Here is a 17,195-nt window from a genome sequence, read left to right as displayed (position 1 = left end):
GACTTGAAAAACACATATACACTCATGAGATTCACAAAAAATCACACAACAGTGTGCAAGACTACATGAGGAGTGGGGTCTGTTCAACCACAGACAGGAAAAGCCTCCAACACACAGGAGTGCCCCCCTGCTGAATACCCAGTCAAGCTATTTACACCCACTTTTAAGATGAAATCTTTGCTGTCATTGTTAGATTTTTATTTGTTTATTCATTTATTTTTAGATTTAGACGATGAAGGTGCTGTATGGAGCCATTTTATTTAAGGTTTTTGTTGTTGTTGTTGTTTTTTTCAGGTTTTAAAGATACCCCATCTACTTCAGCTGAGTGCTGCAATATTGTTTTGCTGTGAAGCTCCAGAAATGTTCTGGGAAATATGAAACTTCTTTACTCCTTAAATATAAATATTTATAAAGATTTTGCAAATCAGCTTCAGTCCCTCTGCAGCGCATATTGATCAAAAATTTCCATATGGCTCAGCCTCCCTTCATTCACTACTTAGCCATGTTAATAGTCTAATTCATATTGTATTTGAGGTCTTTGTGCATCTGTTTCACCTTTGGCTCTTTGTACAGTGGTGAGGTTCAGTGACTGAGGACTGCCTCCGCCTGTCATTACAGGCACAATGACTAGTCCTTTCATATGTCAGAGCATAACACGAGGTGATTGCTGTGTTTACCCAGGACTCGGAGAGCGGGAGGGGCTGTGGATGCTTTAATTAACCAGACAAAGTGAAGACACTTTGTCTGTCTCGCTCAAAGATTCTGCTGATGTGTTGTCAAATGTAAAAAAGAAACACGACAATGTGAACCTGAAGAAAAGAGTGTTCGTTGCCTTCGATCTTTTCTCTGTCTTTCTTCTGTATGTATTTTTTTTATGCCACTTAATCGAGGTGATCCATTGAAAAGAATGCTCTGCGCATTTCATTTACAGATAACGTTTGTTAAATGTATACTTTTCTGTTACACCATGGATCCCAATAAATTCTATGATAACAACACAAATCCTGGCTTTTCTCACATTGTGTTTGATATATATTGACTGTTTTCACAGCTAAAGTTTGGGTTGTAGGCGTCAGCTACATCCAGTGTGGGAGCAGCAGAGACTGTAGCTCACTGTGGAGGTGCGTCCATCAGTATTCACCCACTCAGCTGCGTGGTAGCTGTGACGAGTTGAACATAGTAAAAAAGTGATTTTGATTGGTGGTTTGACTTAATCCCCTTCAAATATTATTATTAATAACAAATAAATAGCTGAGGATGAGCATCACTGCATCTATGAATAAGCATAATCAGGATGGCATAAACCAATACAGATGACTATTAGGGGCCTAAGTAGGGGCCCCTCAGGAAAACATGACCAGAATTATGTGTCATTTACAGTGGGGATGCCATGGACATGACTGATCCCACCACTTCTTGAAATGGCCAGTTTTGTCCGCTTTTCGTCACTTTTTAAAGCACCCCCCACTGTGTCTGACACAACTGTCCTAAATACAGATCTCAGGTCTGTAACGATTTGTCAGATGTAATGTAGGCGCTGACTACAAGCAAAACTCATGACACTATAACAATGCTGTCTTGAAACCTTAGTAAACATGAATGTAACACTGTGCCCTCTCACTAAAGCTACACAGCGCAGAAACAAGCTGTTACTCTTTCAGCTAAACCAAACTGATATTTCATTGATGAATTCAACCCACCGATCATGTTGTTGTGGTCAAACTTTAAATCTGTTCTCTTCTTTGCTGTTGTCATTTCAAAGCAGAATAAAAGTCAAATGTTCACGATACATCGCAGCGTTGCTGCAACACCCAATGACTCCCCAGCTAAGAGGACAAACATGGTTAAATTAGAGGAAGAGCAAGGATGATGGACAGGCTGCTACCGCTGATTCAACAACCATTACCGCTGGTGCACCGAGGGCCAGACTTCTCCAGCGGGCACTATTCTTCATCTGAAGCTATCCAGTGGCAGATCCAAACCCTATTTCAGGGAGCGATCCCTCGACGATTTATTTCATCCGACAGTCCCCGCTCCTCTCACTCTGGGCTGTGCTGCAATGCTCTGGGAGACTGGCAAAAAGGATTCTCTCAGCCCATCTGGTGCCCACCCTGGGTGACTGTGGTGATTGAAGGATTTTGGTTAAACAGGGTTCACCCCCAGCGCCGTTTCAGCTTCCTTCCTCCAGAGTCTAGATCTCTAGTCATCGCAGCTATCCAGACTCACCCTCTAATGTACAGTGACTTCTCTCTCGACCACTTAATATTCATTCAGTCTGTACACTATCATGTGTACAATCGGACCTCTTTTGGTTACGCAACACCTTCATGCTGTATGAAATGACACAGTGTAATGGATTGGTGCCTGGCTGCTTTGTTCAGTGAAAACAAACAAGACCTGCATAACGAGCCTGTGTGGAAAAGGCTTGTGTAAAGCATAACTTACCTAACAGCTCACATCAACCAATGTTTAATAGTCCTGGGCTTAGCCACGCTATGTCATGCTTTCTGCTGTCTAGCCCAGTTCAGTAAAAAAAGGTGCTGGTGGTCCAATAGCTGACGAGCCAAGCAAGAGAACATTGCAATCCCAATATCAATCAGCACATAATCCGTGCATACTTACAAGTTCTGTGGGTCTGATGGACCTGCAGCCGGCAGCTCAGTCAAGCGAGTCAAGCCTCAGTTTCAACGTATTTCACGTAAAATGTCATAAATACGGAACTACATAGGCAGTTGGTGGCCAACAAAAAGCTTCCACAACATCATAACTGGAGCAGTGTACACCTTAATGGAAAACAAGACGTTGCACTTAATGCCTTAAAGTACATGTGCAAATACTGTTTACTTTTACTTTACATGCACAAGTACAGCTTTGAGTACTCCGAACCGGGACTTTCTGAGTGAGTGCACATGTGTAGAATAAGTAGATTGCTTCACATTTCAAAACTGTATGTGTAGATCAAGAGGAGGAACTGTTCATCTGTCCGGAGGTTGTCTTTTCCCGTCCTGGGCCAAATTTCTCACTGCAGATTTTGCCATGAAGACACCTTTTATCCTCTACAATATGCAAATAAGAGGCTATGGACATTTTGTCAAATTTCTCCACTTGCAGCTCCAGTAACAGCCCCCTATTTTATTTATGTGACAATTTAGTCATCTTCAAATAGCCATCATCATAGCCACCCAGCTGTCTTCATCACTCGATTGTGACACTCTAATAGCAAGGCTATGTCTGTGAGCATAGGAGTGAATCTTCGCTGGCCTCACAGTTTGATCATGATTAACTTGTCGGTCATTCGCATGCGTGATTCTTGATGCATCTCCGTGCATGGCATCCTCAGTTCTCTAGACTGCTGCACTGAGCTACTTTTTTTTTTTACAATTTTAGATGTTGCTTTTAATTCAGAAAGTCCTTTCAGTGATCAAACTAGAGCAGTTTACAATATAAAAGCTGCATGGTTTCATACAGTACATTTCAATACATCCCTGAGACTGACTTCAGGGCAAAGAAGTTACAAAAACTAACCGTGAATCATTCTGCAGTGTATTACACGCATGCAGTGATCTACACAAATATTTGCACATAGCAGCTCTGAGAAATGGTGCTTAATTAATGCAGCAAACATGACAGCATGGCACGGCTCTGCTGCTCACTCCTCTCTCAGAGTTGATGGCAGAGTTGACACTGCTTCCTCGCTGTATTCTTTATAGCTGCAGACGTCAGCTTCAACTGCTAATGTGTTAATTCATTGAGGCGAGGCAGATTTTACACACGGTGTGAGGTCTCGTCCAGTTCATGCCTCCCACTAAGTTAAAGAAAACAGCTGGAAAAGCAACACGGGGCAGCTGTGGCTCAGCAGCTAGAGCGGGTTGTCAAGCAATCGCAAGGTCACTGGTTCAAATCCCCGGCTCCTGATGAGCAGTTGGCACCTTGCATGGCAGCCGCTGCCATCAGGGAACGTGTGAATGGGTGTTGCAAAGCGATTTCAGCAGTCAGTAGACTGAAAAAGTGCTACAGAAATGTTAAATTCCATTAAACATGAGAGTTCAGCGTGGCAGAATCTTCCTCAGCCGCAGCATTGCGACACACCTCTATGAGTCAGTGAGGTTAGGTAAGAAGTAAGAGGACCTTAAATACAGTAATCACTACAACTCGCCTGAGAAGTAGATTTCTGACATCTAAGCCACAATCAACAATTGAGCCAAGGTCATATTGATCTCCTCTAGCTAGTTATGGTTGCGCGTTCAGCAATTTTGGGTCATTGCCAACCTTATCATCACGAATTCCAATCAGTAGCTGCAATCAGTCAGCATAAGTTTCATGATAACCCAGTGCATTATTCTAACACGAACTCCTGAAATTCTCGCAGGTGCCATCCATGAGTTGTTTCGGGGGGTACAATGGTATTTGTCCCAAGTCACTTCGATCCAAGGGTCTGAGCTGTAGAGCTGGGTAGCTGGAGCTCAGGTAGAGAAGGTTGTCCAGTAATCAGAGGGTTGTTGGTTCAGTTCCACTTCTCCCCCCCCAACTCAAGTATCATTGAGCAAGATACTAAACCCCAAAAATCCTCTGTCATCAGTGTGCAAACGTACGGGATGAATGTGACAAGTATCATAGGGTGGTCAGTAGACTGGGAAAAGCAGTATAGAAATGCAAGTCAATTTACCAATAGGTCAAATGTGTGGGTTACACAATTATACAAAGTTTATACAGCTCCTCTTCATGCAATAAGTCTCAGAACTGAGCGTTTTTTTAAGGGAAGGGTGATTTTCTCCACTTTACTCAAAAGATGTAGCCTATATTAGTCATATCGCTGTTACCTGGATTTTAAAAATGTGTCATGTTCACCATCAATATATTATATTATGTTATATTAAAATACTGTACTGCTCAAAACTTCATCCTGCCTCCTCAAAATATAATAGATGTCACAATGGGGCATACTCATCAAAGACTCTTATTTCTCATCTGACGTGAGCATTACAGTAAGTATTTATTAATCCAAAAAATTAAATTACTGAAATGAAGCTCAGTGTAAGTTCAGTCAGGAAGCCTCCCCACTAATTAATCAGCTGACTATGAGTGTTCACACTTTCAGCTGAACCAACCAGATGTTTCCTCACTTAATCAGCCAAGCACTCAAGTTGTTGCCGTCAAGCTTTAAGTCTGTTCCCCTCTATGATCGTGTCAGTGGTTGTTTCAGCGCAAAAGCATTTGGACTCCAGTTCATCATATCTATCACCCAGGTTCGGCTCACTGGAGTTCGCCTCATCACATCCAGATCTTTGGCCATTCTCTCCATCCCATCACCACTACCACCTGTATCTCTGCTCCATCGACTCTTATTTCTCATTTTATGTGCACATTGCAATAAATATTTATTAATCCACCATATCAGGTCGCTCCTGATCTCCTGACTGGCTGTGGCTGATTCTGGTGTGAAATTATTGCAATATTTTAACCCAGGACCTAAAATGTTCAGTCCACTATACAAAGGCTAAGCAACAGCCTATGTGCAGGAAAGCTGTTATTGTCCGTTAGAAAAATAGATGTGATCTGCATATACTGTAAAATCAAAATGTAATACAAAATGTAATACAAAATGATTTGCTGTCTTGCTGGAATAGCCATAAGGTTTACAAACATATTTAAATCATCACTGTGTCCTTTTTGCTGGATTTTACAGTGGGCCTAAATAATAAGAAAATGACTTTCAGTACAGTGTTGCATGCTAACTTAGTTTCTAATGTCTCCTCCCTTTCCCCCTTTGACACTGTGCAGTGTGGGTTGCTGTAAATTAGGCTACTGCTCTCTTTAAAATATGTGTAGCTAGCTACTGTACTTTGTGACTCAGGATCCTGTGGCAGCTCAGGGTGGAAAAGGTTGACGTGCTATGCTTAGAATGAGTCGTAACTCATAAAGTCTTGAGAGCTCTATTTCCCCGAACATTAAAGTATGCAGCATCAAAAACTAAGAGCAGTTTCACTAAACATATAATGGTACAATTTTCCACTCTGGCCTTATAATTTCTCCCCATTAGATCCCCTCAAATCACAAATGTTGTAGATCACTCTGAAAACTGAGCCCTTGTGTACCCACCACTTCTGAACACAAAGTGAAGCCCTCAGTGACCAGCGTAACACTCCAAAATTAGTAAACATCAGCAAAATTGTCCAGTGACACTGGCTTATTAGCAATCAGCTAGAGCATCATACAGACAAATAAGCACGACCCAGCAAAGCTTTATAATCAGCGTACAATCAGCAAAACTTTTCCAGCAGCAACAACATAATCAAGTCTGCACAAATCTTGCTACAGTTTGGCTAACATGCTCATCATATGCAAGATACCTCATTTTCCCTGCAGCGAGGAATGTAATGGCTGCTGGGGTGTTGTATGCCGTACATAATGTATGTCTTATGTGGCACTTTTCGATGGTAGAGTAGTACAGAATTCCTTTAGTCAGTCCATTTAGTAATGTTTTATTTCAAACCCTTACACCTGATTAACAAATTCTAGACTTCCAGGCTCAATGATAAGATTTTTTTTTTTCTTTGTCTTTTTTTCAGCACTGACGGGGTTCTCGGCAACCTAATGTGTGAAACTGGGGGAAAACCACCATGCTGGAGTGTTACAACATAGGAAAAATAGGGATACCACTATTTAAATAAGCATCCATTATTGAGTTTTATACTGCGTATATACTGTGTGGTAAGTTAATTATGATGTACTCATGCTCTAAATGTCATTTACAAGCTATTGATAAGAAATAAGGTGGTGATAAATCTTTCCTGCTGTTGAATAATTGATCAAATAAAAACAACCTGTCTAGCTGGTAAAGCATTAACAAATGACAGCCTGTTTATGAACGTTAGTAAGCACTGAAAAGGGCCAGTAGTTTTTCACTCTCTAAGACATTTTTTGTTAAGTCATCAGTAAAAGTTCTCTGCAATCATTCAAGGCTGCGTGTTGTTGGCAAGTTGTCAATAAATTAATTTGTAACCAGATGCCCTGCAGCTCTTTTCCAGAGGATCTCATTATTATTAAAGAAGCCATAACAGACAGAGTAAGTGTGAATGCAGAGGAGCATAAACACAAGGAGTGTTCTTATTAATCTCTTACCAATCAAATTAAATCATTTATGAGCCATTAAAAATCCATAAGGTACGATTTATACATCTTGGATGAATGGTGCCCTTTGTATAGTGATAGAGGTATTATGTAGGCTAACTGTGGCATGAACTAACTATACAAACTTAACTGTTGGTTGGTTTAAGTTCAGTGAAATAATACCCTGGTCTGGTTAAGGTTTTCATTTGATGAAGACACGTTCTGATGGTGAAGTCAAACCTCAACAGTTGTGACAATGTTGATATAGAAATAATTATTTTTTTTTTTTACTAGTATTTGGCTGACATCTAGTGGGCAATGCTACCAATTGCAACACAGGGATAATATAGGGTTAAATGTGTTGGATATGTTTATGAGAGTTTCTTGGGGGAGCTAAACGTGAAGCGCGTGTTTCGACAGTGTTCTTGCAGCATCGCATTGCAGAATAATACTGAGAGGCGCTCTGGGTTTCACAAGAACCCACCAACATGAAGGACTGTCAAGTGAAACAGAGTGGAACAGGAACAGGAGTTTACACACTGTATCTCCAAAATAAAAGCTTGTTATTTTTAAAAAAAAGGAAAATATGTACTCAAGGCTTATATGGTAAGCGACGGCAAGTTTATAGATGGCATCCCAAATTGAATCGCTATATTTGGTTTTATTTTCTCGGACAATAACACACTAACATCATTAGCAGTACAATATTATGTCGGAAGTTTAATGTTACTCTTTTAGATTGTGTCTGACTTGACAGTGGTGCGTCTGGTGCACATAATTACTACGTCACATCCGGTGAGTGGGGTCTTTTTTTGTTTTCCCGTATCCGCCATTTCAGTTTTTGAAGTTAGTTGTCATCAGTCGCTGGATTGTAGCTGGAATTCTGTCTCTAAAGCGCACTATATGATAATTGGGGCTTAATTGCGGCCACAAACCAAACAAGAATCCTTTTTAATTCGTAGTTGTGGTTGTATATCGGCGAATTGATGTCCAAACGGCCGGCTGCGGATGTCGCCTGTTTACTAAACGTGCTCTAGGCGCTAAAGTTTTTGTATGAGTTGAAGGCTTCTCTGGTGGATAACGGGAGGGAGAGAAGGGAAGGCCCGGTGAAGCCTCGGCTTTGGAGTGGTTATCATGGCCGGAAATTTTGACGCAGAGGACCGTGGCAGCTGGTACTGGGGTCGGTTGAGCAGGCAGGAGGCTGTGTCTCTGTTGCAGGGGCAGAGGCACGGCGTGTTTCTGGTCCGGGACTCCATCACCAGCCCCGGCGACTACGTGCTCTCGGTATCAGAAAACTCCAAAGTCTCGCATTACATAATTAACAGCATCAGCAACAACCGACAATCCGGTCCAGGTAAGATAACAGAGGGGTTTGGGGAGGCGGGGGGCCGGGGGGGGGGGCTCGGCATATGGAGATGCTGATGTGACCATTCTTGCATGACTTGCACCAAAGGGAGATGCGCAATAGTGCCTGTAGCACTGTCTAATATGGTGAAAACGACAGGCCAGGCACATTAAAACGTGTGTCAGTTTGTTAAAAGGCAAACATACCTTTGGCCGTGGTTGCAGACCTGAGCCCAGAGCTCAGACAGCTCACTAGATATGAGACAACACATTGTTTCAGTAAATCACAGAGAATGAAGCACGTTTCCACTAAAATACACCGTGGTGGGCGGCGTGAGTTTTCAGATTGCAGACTGTATTAATGCAAGTTCTGGCCAGCTGCTCTGTTCAAGCCGGCCTAATTTATCAGCTGACCCTGGCAGAGTTGTAAATGATCACAAGTCCATCATATAACCAGGTTTCAATACACACTTATCAGACCTTGCCCCGTGCCTCTGCTTGGTTTGTCCTTTGTATGAACTGCAGGTGAGTATTTGTTGTATTTCCTCATGCCTTTGCAAAACTACACCTATCTTCACAGATCAAGGACAAAACAAGTATGACAGGGCAAATAACTGTAAAATAAGGAAATAAAATTCTTCCTGCTTATTCTGGAAATCACCCCCCCCCCATGCTTGCTCACGCAAATAGACCCACTTTAGATTTAACAAAATTGACAGTGACAGAGCTGGTTGTCTGACTTCCTCTTTCATCGTCCCTCATTTTCACCAGGTTTGGCCCATCCAAGGTTCCGCATTGGTGACCAGGAGTTCGAGGCTCTCCCTGCTTTGCTAGAGTTTTACAAAATCCACTACTTGGACACCACCACCTTAATAGAACCCATCAACAAGTCCAAACACACGTCCTTCATCAGCATTGGCCCAGGCGGAGGCCCCCCACCGCGCCTCGAGGACGAGTTCGTCCGAGCTCTTTTCGACTTTCCTGGTCATGATGAAGAGGATCTCCCGTTTAGGAAGGGCGACATTCTCCGAGTTCTAGAGAAACCAGAGGAGCAGTGGTGGAATGCCCAGAACTCTGAAGGCCGGGCGGGGATGATCCCGGTGCCGTATGTAGAGAAGTACCGACCGGCATCTCCCAGTTCTGTGGCTGGTGCTGGCGTGCCCGGTGGGCCACTGGGAGGAGTTGGGATGCTAGGGAACTCTGACAGCTCTGCAGCCCAGGCTGGCACTCCACTGCTGGGAGACCCTAGCCAGTACGCCCAACCCACCCCCCTTCCAAATCTCCAAAATGGACCTGTCTATGCCAGGGCCATACAGAAGAGGGTGCCCAATGCCTACGACAAGACTGCCCTGGCCTTAGAGGTAAATATGGACGTGTGTAGTAGTTTTTCTTGATATATGCTAGGGAAGACGAGTCAGGAAAAAGAGGACTTTTGCTTTCGTCCCCATTGTGTTTACAATCAATTCCTCAATCCATGTTTGTTGAACAGGGTGAAGAGGAATCAAAGTCAGAACGTGCTCAGCCTGTTCACTGTGTAGATTTCTAGTAATCTTGTCATTTTGTATCTCTTCTGCAGAGATCAGTGCAGTGACATCACCCATTTCTCTACATTAAGTCTGACTGTGAAGTTTAACTCCCTGGCTTCATCTTTCTGGACTAAACTTGCTTTTGAGCGAGGGGCATTTCGATTTTAACCAACAGGGTATCCCAGTATGACTATTGCCATAAGGCTCTGCTCCCTGCTCATGGTGGCTGGGCTGTTAAACTGTCCGGAAGCAAGAGCGGGGCTCCCACGGAGCAGGTCGTTGGGGGAAGGAAATAGTTTGTGTTTGGGAACAGGACCATTTCCTCTGGTCTCTGTGAAGTCAGGAGTCAAGCTGAGCCAGGAGTGAGGCGTGGAGGAGGCTAGACGAAGTACTCTCTTGTCTCTTCTGCCATTCTAACACTAAAGATACTTATACAGAGCTATCCCTTGATTCTTCAAAGCTGTACCCTTCATATGCCTTTTCCTGCTGCTGCTAGTTGGCTAGAAACACTTTGGTTTGCTTAGTTACTTATGACAGGTAGATTCTTTGTGTGACTTGGTTTCTGCCACTCCTACCTGCAGTAAACATTTCTCTGGCTTTGACCTCTACAAGGCTACATGATTTCTCCACTCTTGTTGGCTAGAAGTGACTCAGCAAGGCGGCACTGCAAAGTTAATAATTGGCTCACATTTCCTCATGTAGTTGTCTAGTTTCAAAAAACTCGGATTGTGAAGATCACTCTTTATCATAAGTAAATGGAACTTACATGTAAGGCTGCTACTAACAATTACTTTCATTATTGATGAGTTCGCTAATAATTTTCATGATACATTTTTTTTAGTCTACACAGTCATTCCAAACCAGTCCAAAACCCAAAGACTCTTCATATGTTATCAAAGAAGACAAAGACAGGCAGCAAAACCTCACAGTAAAGCAGCTGGAACCAGCAGATGTTTGAAGTTTTTCTGAAACGATTAAATTGATTGTTGAAGTAGTTAATAGAGACTAATTCTCACTCAACCAATTCAGTAATTGACTAACTAGAGTTTAACAATATGTTCTTTTATTACCCGTGTCAGTGTTTTGATAACACTGTCTGGTCCATAACACTGGATTCCAGTTTATATGTGTTTATATGTATTATTGTTAGTTGTTCATTAAATTATTAGATGAAGAATTATTTCAGCATCCAATAAAATGTGGCAGTGGTTACAGGCGTTATTTCAGACACTGTGAAGATGAGAGTCCATGCATATAGTTGATAAAGGCGAAAGCATACTAACATGACTACCTGTGCTACCATATTCAGTCAATTTAAATATAAACCAGGAACACAGCAGCAAATCGTCACATGTTGGAAACTGGAATGAGATTGTGTTTTGTATATTTGTTTGATAATGGGTGAAATATTAATAACAAAGTACTTGGGGAGTCATCTATTATCAATCATGGAAGTGATGAATCCTTTCTGCAGTACTGTAAAGATGACCTCAGTGAGTCTTCTACTGTTCAGTTTAATAGAAACATTGTCAAAGAGAATGTACTTCAGCTGTGTGGAGATCTTTAGGCCATAGCTTACAGTGGTGTGTTATATTGCCTCATATTGGTGTTTGTGGTATTTTGTCTCCCAACACTGGGGCACCTTCTGGTGTTTTGCAACCCACTGCATCAGTTCACAGCTGTGACCAGTGTGTGTCAAGTGGCTGTGGCTGGTTACATACTGATATGGTCTGCATGCATTGCACCATTCAGACAGTTTGCAACCTCTATTTAAAAAAAATCCTAAATTTGACCTTTGAATGTCTTGAGCTGATCATAAGGACTGATCAATGCTTTTTTTGTTGTTGTTGTTTATAATGCGTTGGTACCTGTGGTGTAAAGCCTTATCTGTTACTATCCTTAATCATTGTATTTTGGATTGTATTTAGGTATACCTTCAGCGTATCACACCTCATTTTTTTTTCTGTTAAAACACTGTGACCCACAGAAGAAACAAACAAATAGCAGCCAGCAGTTTCAATTTATGATTTAGACGAGCTGCAGCTGTTCCACTTTGAGTAATACTTTTCTAAGTCATGTTTCGGCCATGTTTTGTTTTGATTTGCCAAACAATTGGGTTTTTTTTAAATCAATAATTAATGAGCCTTTGGGTTTCGGATTGTTGGTTGGAAAAAAGAAACAATCTGTGGCCATCATTTTGGGCTTTTTTTTGCATTTTATAGAAGATGTTTAATTTTGTAAAGACTGCAGATAATGACTATAAAAATTAATATTAGTTGCAGCCAAACACATAATACAAAACAAATGCTGCCATTAGTTACTCAGCTAATAATACATACCATAGACACAAGTGAAGGAAAAGGCAGAGCAATTAATCTGTGGAACACACAGAATTGCTTTGCTCAGTTTTTTGTGTGCAGCTGCATTCGATTGTAGAAAGAAACTCCATTATTAATGGTCTATAAAAGTTGATTGACAGAACTATCATCATGCAAATGCTGCCGGGTACACATTAACATAAGGAAGATGGTTGTAACTGCTAACAAGTTGTCAGACTGATACTACCAGCCCACACAGCTTTAACCCCTGACTGTTCAGTCATCACCCATGTAAACTTGAACTTTGGAACTGTCTGTTAGTCGGTGTTACCAGTGTTTATTCAGGTTCAGGGACAGGAACAGCCACTCCTCTCCCAATCCAGGTCAACTGTAAAAGTAGGATGGCAAATGACTTTAATTGATTAATCCAGGAATTGTTTAGTCTACAAAATGTCAGAAAATAGTTAAATATTGACTGGTTCTTATTTATAGAACCTGAGGTTCTTTCTTCAGATTGTTCCCTCAACAGTCAGTGGTGGAAATGATGATAATAATACATTTTGTCATTTCTTTGGTTACAAAATGATTCTCTCTTGTTCCCCAGGTGGGCGACATGGTGAAGGTGACCAAAATAAACGTGAACGGCCAGTGGGAGGGCGAATGTAAAGGCAAGCGTGGTCACTTTCCCTTCACACATGTCAAACTGCTGGACCAGCACAACGCCGAGGACGAACTCAGCTGAGAGCGGACAGCCGGCCCACAACCTGGACACTAGTATTAGACCCTTTCCTTTCTTCCCATTCAACAGTCAGCCGCTGACCCTCCCTCACGTCTGCTCCAGCTTTTACCTGCACCAAGTACAGTTTCAGAGAATCACTGAGAACCTCTTGTAAGACACACACCTTCTGTGTCCACACCTCTGAATAATCATGCCCGCCATATTCCACCATCCACTCTGACTGACATGAAAGGGTCACATACTGATATACAGTGGAGCTGTAAACTGAATCTCTTGTTCCATAGAAGTGGCAACACCCTGCAGATCCTCCCGTCGTCACGTCCCTGCCATGGACAAGTTATCAACACTCACTCCACAGGAGACTCCTCGCCACAGAGTTCAACCACTTCCTCTTCCTGTGTTGGAGCCAGTAGATACTGCTCAGCGCTGTGTCATTTTTCATCCTCACCCTCGTCTGTCACCATGGTTACAGTGCTGTAGGATCACTTATGCTGCATTCATGTCCGATGGGAATACAGTAACAAGGAGGAGTAACAGCACAGTTTTTATGTTTTCTCTTTTTTTCTTTTTTTTTAAATCAATTAGGTGCCATTTTTTTAGAAACTTTGTTTAAAGGTGCAATAGAAGAATTTTAGGTTAAATCAGTCAAATATGTAATTAAAATTGTCAACAGGGTGTGAAGAAACATCAGCTTCCGTGTAATGTTGTGTACTAGCTCTGTTAGCAACACCAACACATGGCTCCCCCAAACTCCCAGCACAGAATACTAGCTGGTAACTGACCAGCTAACAGCTGCTGCAGTTAGTTGCAGTTTTGCAGTTAGGTATTACCATGTTGGTATGCTGCCTCCTATTGGTTTGGGGTATACATAAACAGGGGATTCATTCTTGCAAATAGCACCCCAAGGAGTATTTTTTCTTCTTTTTCCAAGAGTAAGATGCGAGTGACACCTCCTCTCATGTCTATATGAAGCTACCACCAGTAGCTGTGTTTTAGCTCTGCGTAACATAAAGACTAGAAGCAGGGAGGGAGAACTGTTAGCTTGGCTCTGTGGTAAGGTAACAAAATCCATCTACCAGCACCTTTTAAAGTGAACTAATTTAAACATATCTTGTTGGTTAAATCCTTGCCAAGAACAAGTCCAGCACATAACCCCTCTGCTAGCTGTAACTCTGCTGGTAGATGGACACATTTACATTTGGACGGCACTAAGCTACCATTTCCTCCTACCTCCAGGCTTTATGTAAAGTTAAACTATTACCTGCAGGCAGTAACTTCATATTGGGCAAACCAACATGAGAATCACACGTATTTTGTCATTATCTCGGCAAGAAACCTTTTCTTCATTCTTTGAATTCTGATCTGTTTGTTTCACACTTCCAGTACAGGTGTATGCAAAGTAATGAGTTTGGAAAATCAAAGTTGCATTATCAGCCACACAGACTATATACGATATGTTATTCTCTCAAACCTGCCATGGCAGCATTATTTCTTTATTGCATTTGCCCCCATTTTTCCAGACTTGTATCTTGTTGGTGTTTATGTCTTCAGTCAGGAAATTAAAGACATACAAGTCATAATGCTAATGTTTGATTTTAAAATATTGTTGAAGGGAACTGTAGGAATATAGACTTAATCTTTACATCTCCAAACAGACAGAACAAAATTCCCTAGCAGTGTTTACTGCTGACTGAAGTGGGGGCCTCTTTTGAAGTCTAAAATTATTCATCTACTGTTGTTATTGGACATGAATGCAGCATAATTTTGGGGTTAGCCAAGACTGAGAAGTGAGAGGATTGAGGCTAAAATACAGCTGCAGCATTTTATCATAGAATTAAATGAAAGCACCATGTCAACTGGAGGTGAACTGTTCCCCCTCAAGGAGCAGACCAAAGACCAGTCCAGCACCCGACCCCCGTACCAAATATCAAGTGGAGAAAACAAAACTGATCAAGACCAGCAGCTAGGAGCGACTTCATGTAGATATAGCCGTAGAGCAGGCACGAGCAGTGAATCTGAAACACTTCAAGACTAATGTTGAGGGTGGAGATAAAGGCAACACTACATTCAACCTCTCCTCACCTCAGCCCATCCACCCATCTACTACGACCAAGTACCACCAAGTAGTCTTTTGTAAGAAACAAAAGAACATATTGTTATGAAATGATGTACTATGTGATTGATTATCATTACATGCTAAACTATTGTTTTTTTGTTCTCTCTGTAGTTTTTGTCATAGCTGATTTTGTCTGGGAGGAAACATTTTCAGTGTACACTTTTTACTGCTCCATGGGAGGGCGTGATGGGTCACTTGTGCAAAACCGATAAATTGACTCCAGCCCTCACAAGGCCACATCTCATTCTGGGTCTGATGTATATGAATGAAGTTTAACAGAGTGAATGTAGGCTGTCCACCATGTTAGTTAGTAATGTCTTCTCATGTTAGTGCTCTGCATTCAGCTCACTGAATATACATTAGCAAAACAGACTGCTCTGTGTTTACATCTCGTCAATTGTGTCGAAGAAAAGAGAAAGTGGTATTGTTGGTACCTGCCCTTTTGATTTTAATAATCTCATCGCCACCTTGCACCATTTCGTTATTTTAATCCTCTGGTTAATCAGCCTGCCTTTCATTTGTGCTTCCTCTCTTAATCCTCTGCCATTCTTTTATTTAAAGCCTTGACCATTTATGATGCACAAGCCCACACAGATTTTTTGTTACTGTTTTTTCTCTACCTTCTGCCAAAAGATCAGGAATAACAGCAAATTACGTTGTAGTCATGATTGCCCTCCCCCCAAGAGGTTGTTTTCTGTGGAGTTTGAATCAATCTATTTGTTGACACCTGACAATCATCACCATTGTGTATCATAGTGCAAACTGGTTTGAACTGAAGCAGGCTGGGTGTGTAGTTTAGATCTTTACCAGAGTAAACCTGAGCTGTGAGAACTCCTTGTCTCTTCCTCTCAGATGTCCTGGTTCAATATTTCTGGCTAGCACACTATGTCACCTTTAGGTGGCACTAAAACAGCATTCCGCGAGATGGTCCCCTTCTGGAAAGCACATTCTGCCAGTGCTTGTGAGATTGAAGGAGATGAAATTTGATTTTTCACAGAATGCACTGACTGCTTTTACACTGAGTCTGCATTGATAAATGTGCTCCTTTTTAGGTTTTTTAATTATCTTTGATATTAGTTTCCATGACGTAATAGCTTTGCCTGTCAAGCTCTGCCCTGCTTTCATATATCATTTTCAAGTTGGCCATTTTCCAAACCCAAGAGAAGATAATAACTTAAAAAATATTGGGTTGATTTCTTAAAAGAACCTGGTCTAAGAAAGTAACATTTTTGTTATCTGCCAGCTTTTGACAGTCCATTTTTATATGTGTACTTATGATCAAATCAAGCTTCTTTGTCATTCACACTGCGCATGACAGGTGCTTAGCCACAGAAATCATTATTTTATAAATTGTGTTGCCAATGAAACCACCAAGAAGTATTTTTTTAAGTCGCCCTGCATGAAGTCATTCATTTCCTTTCATAAAAAGGAAGCGGTGGCGAAATGCCAGTGGAAATTGTGTTAATATCAAAATGTGCCATTTTATTATAACACTATATTCTTTCAAGACAATTGAATTATCTTTTTATTTTCTGTAGCATGTAATGTGTTAATATACTAGCAAATAAACTCAAACTCATGACAAAATTATTCCTTATCTTGTTTTTTTAAAAACAACAAGCATCTTATGTGCAGCTCTGTCAGGCAAGCCTCACTCAGTATTTCATTACCACTTAGTAAAAAAGGTATTGTTAAGAAGTCGGACACATGTTTGAATGCTCGCTGTTTTGATGCCTCAATTCATGAATAAAAACCCATTTTCATTCACGCTGCACAAGGTTGCCTAGCTACAGAAATGATGGACCTTCATACCACAGTGAGGTATTGTTAGTAATATTGAAATTGTGTCTGTACAGTGGACATGTGTCCAAACTGGTTTGGACAGTATGTGCATCAGCTCAAAAGAGCCAGTGTGGGCCCTGTTGTACATTTAGTACAATTAGCAAAAAAACTACTGTGGAACACGGTCAGCTGGTCTTTTTCTAACAGCATAATTTCACACATAGAGAAGCACAAACATGACTAAATGTACAGTAAAAATA

The 17,195-nt window shown here is 41.4% G+C and overlaps 1 protein-coding gene across 2 annotated transcripts; it reads left to right on the top strand.

Moving 5' to 3' along the window:
* The first annotated feature begins 7,744 nt into the window (after nucleotides 1-7,744).
* On the top strand, nucleotides 7,745-16,743 carry crk (v-crk avian sarcoma virus CT10 oncogene homolog). Of its 2 annotated transcripts, XR_005078509.1 has the most exons (4): nucleotides 7,745-8,464; nucleotides 9,226-9,815; nucleotides 12,903-13,187; nucleotides 13,322-16,743. XR_005078509.1 is itself a non-coding variant. In XM_037119160.1 (3 exons), exons 1-3 carry the CDS (start codon nucleotides 8,245-8,247, stop codon nucleotides 13,038-13,040), a joined length of 948 nt encoding a protein of 315 aa, XP_036975055.1. In that variant the 5' UTR covers nucleotides 7,745-8,244; the 3' UTR covers nucleotides 13,041-16,743. The 2 variants fall into 2 exon arrangements, 1 of the variants encoding a protein (XP_036975055.1); XM_037119160.1 differs by having other exon boundaries at nucleotides 12,903-16,743.
* The last annotated feature ends 452 nt before the right edge of the window (nucleotides 16,744-17,195 follow it).

Source organism: Acanthopagrus latus, chromosome 2 (genome assembly GCF_904848185.1).
Source record: "Acanthopagrus latus isolate v.2019 chromosome 2, fAcaLat1.1, whole genome shotgun sequence".
Classification (NCBI taxonomy): Eukaryota; Metazoa; Chordata; class Actinopteri; order Spariformes; family Sparidae; genus Acanthopagrus; species Acanthopagrus latus.
Note: the sequence above shows the minus strand (reverse complement) of the source record. Positions and strands in the feature narration are given on the sequence as shown.

Bases quoted from the DNA above. Each gene is read 5' to 3' on its own strand.
- crk (XM_037119160.1), top strand. From the start codon at position 8,245: ATGGCCGGAAATTTTGACGCAGAGGACCGTGGCAGCTGGTACTGGGGT. The intron at 8,465-9,225 runs GTAAGATAACAG...CATTTTCACCAG, and splicing joins CAACCGACAATCCGGTCCAG to GTTTGGCCCATCCAAGGTTC. The intron at 9,816-12,902 runs GTAAATATGGAC...CTTGTTCCCCAG, and splicing joins AGACTGCCCTGGCCTTAGAG to GTGGGCGACATGGTGAAGGT.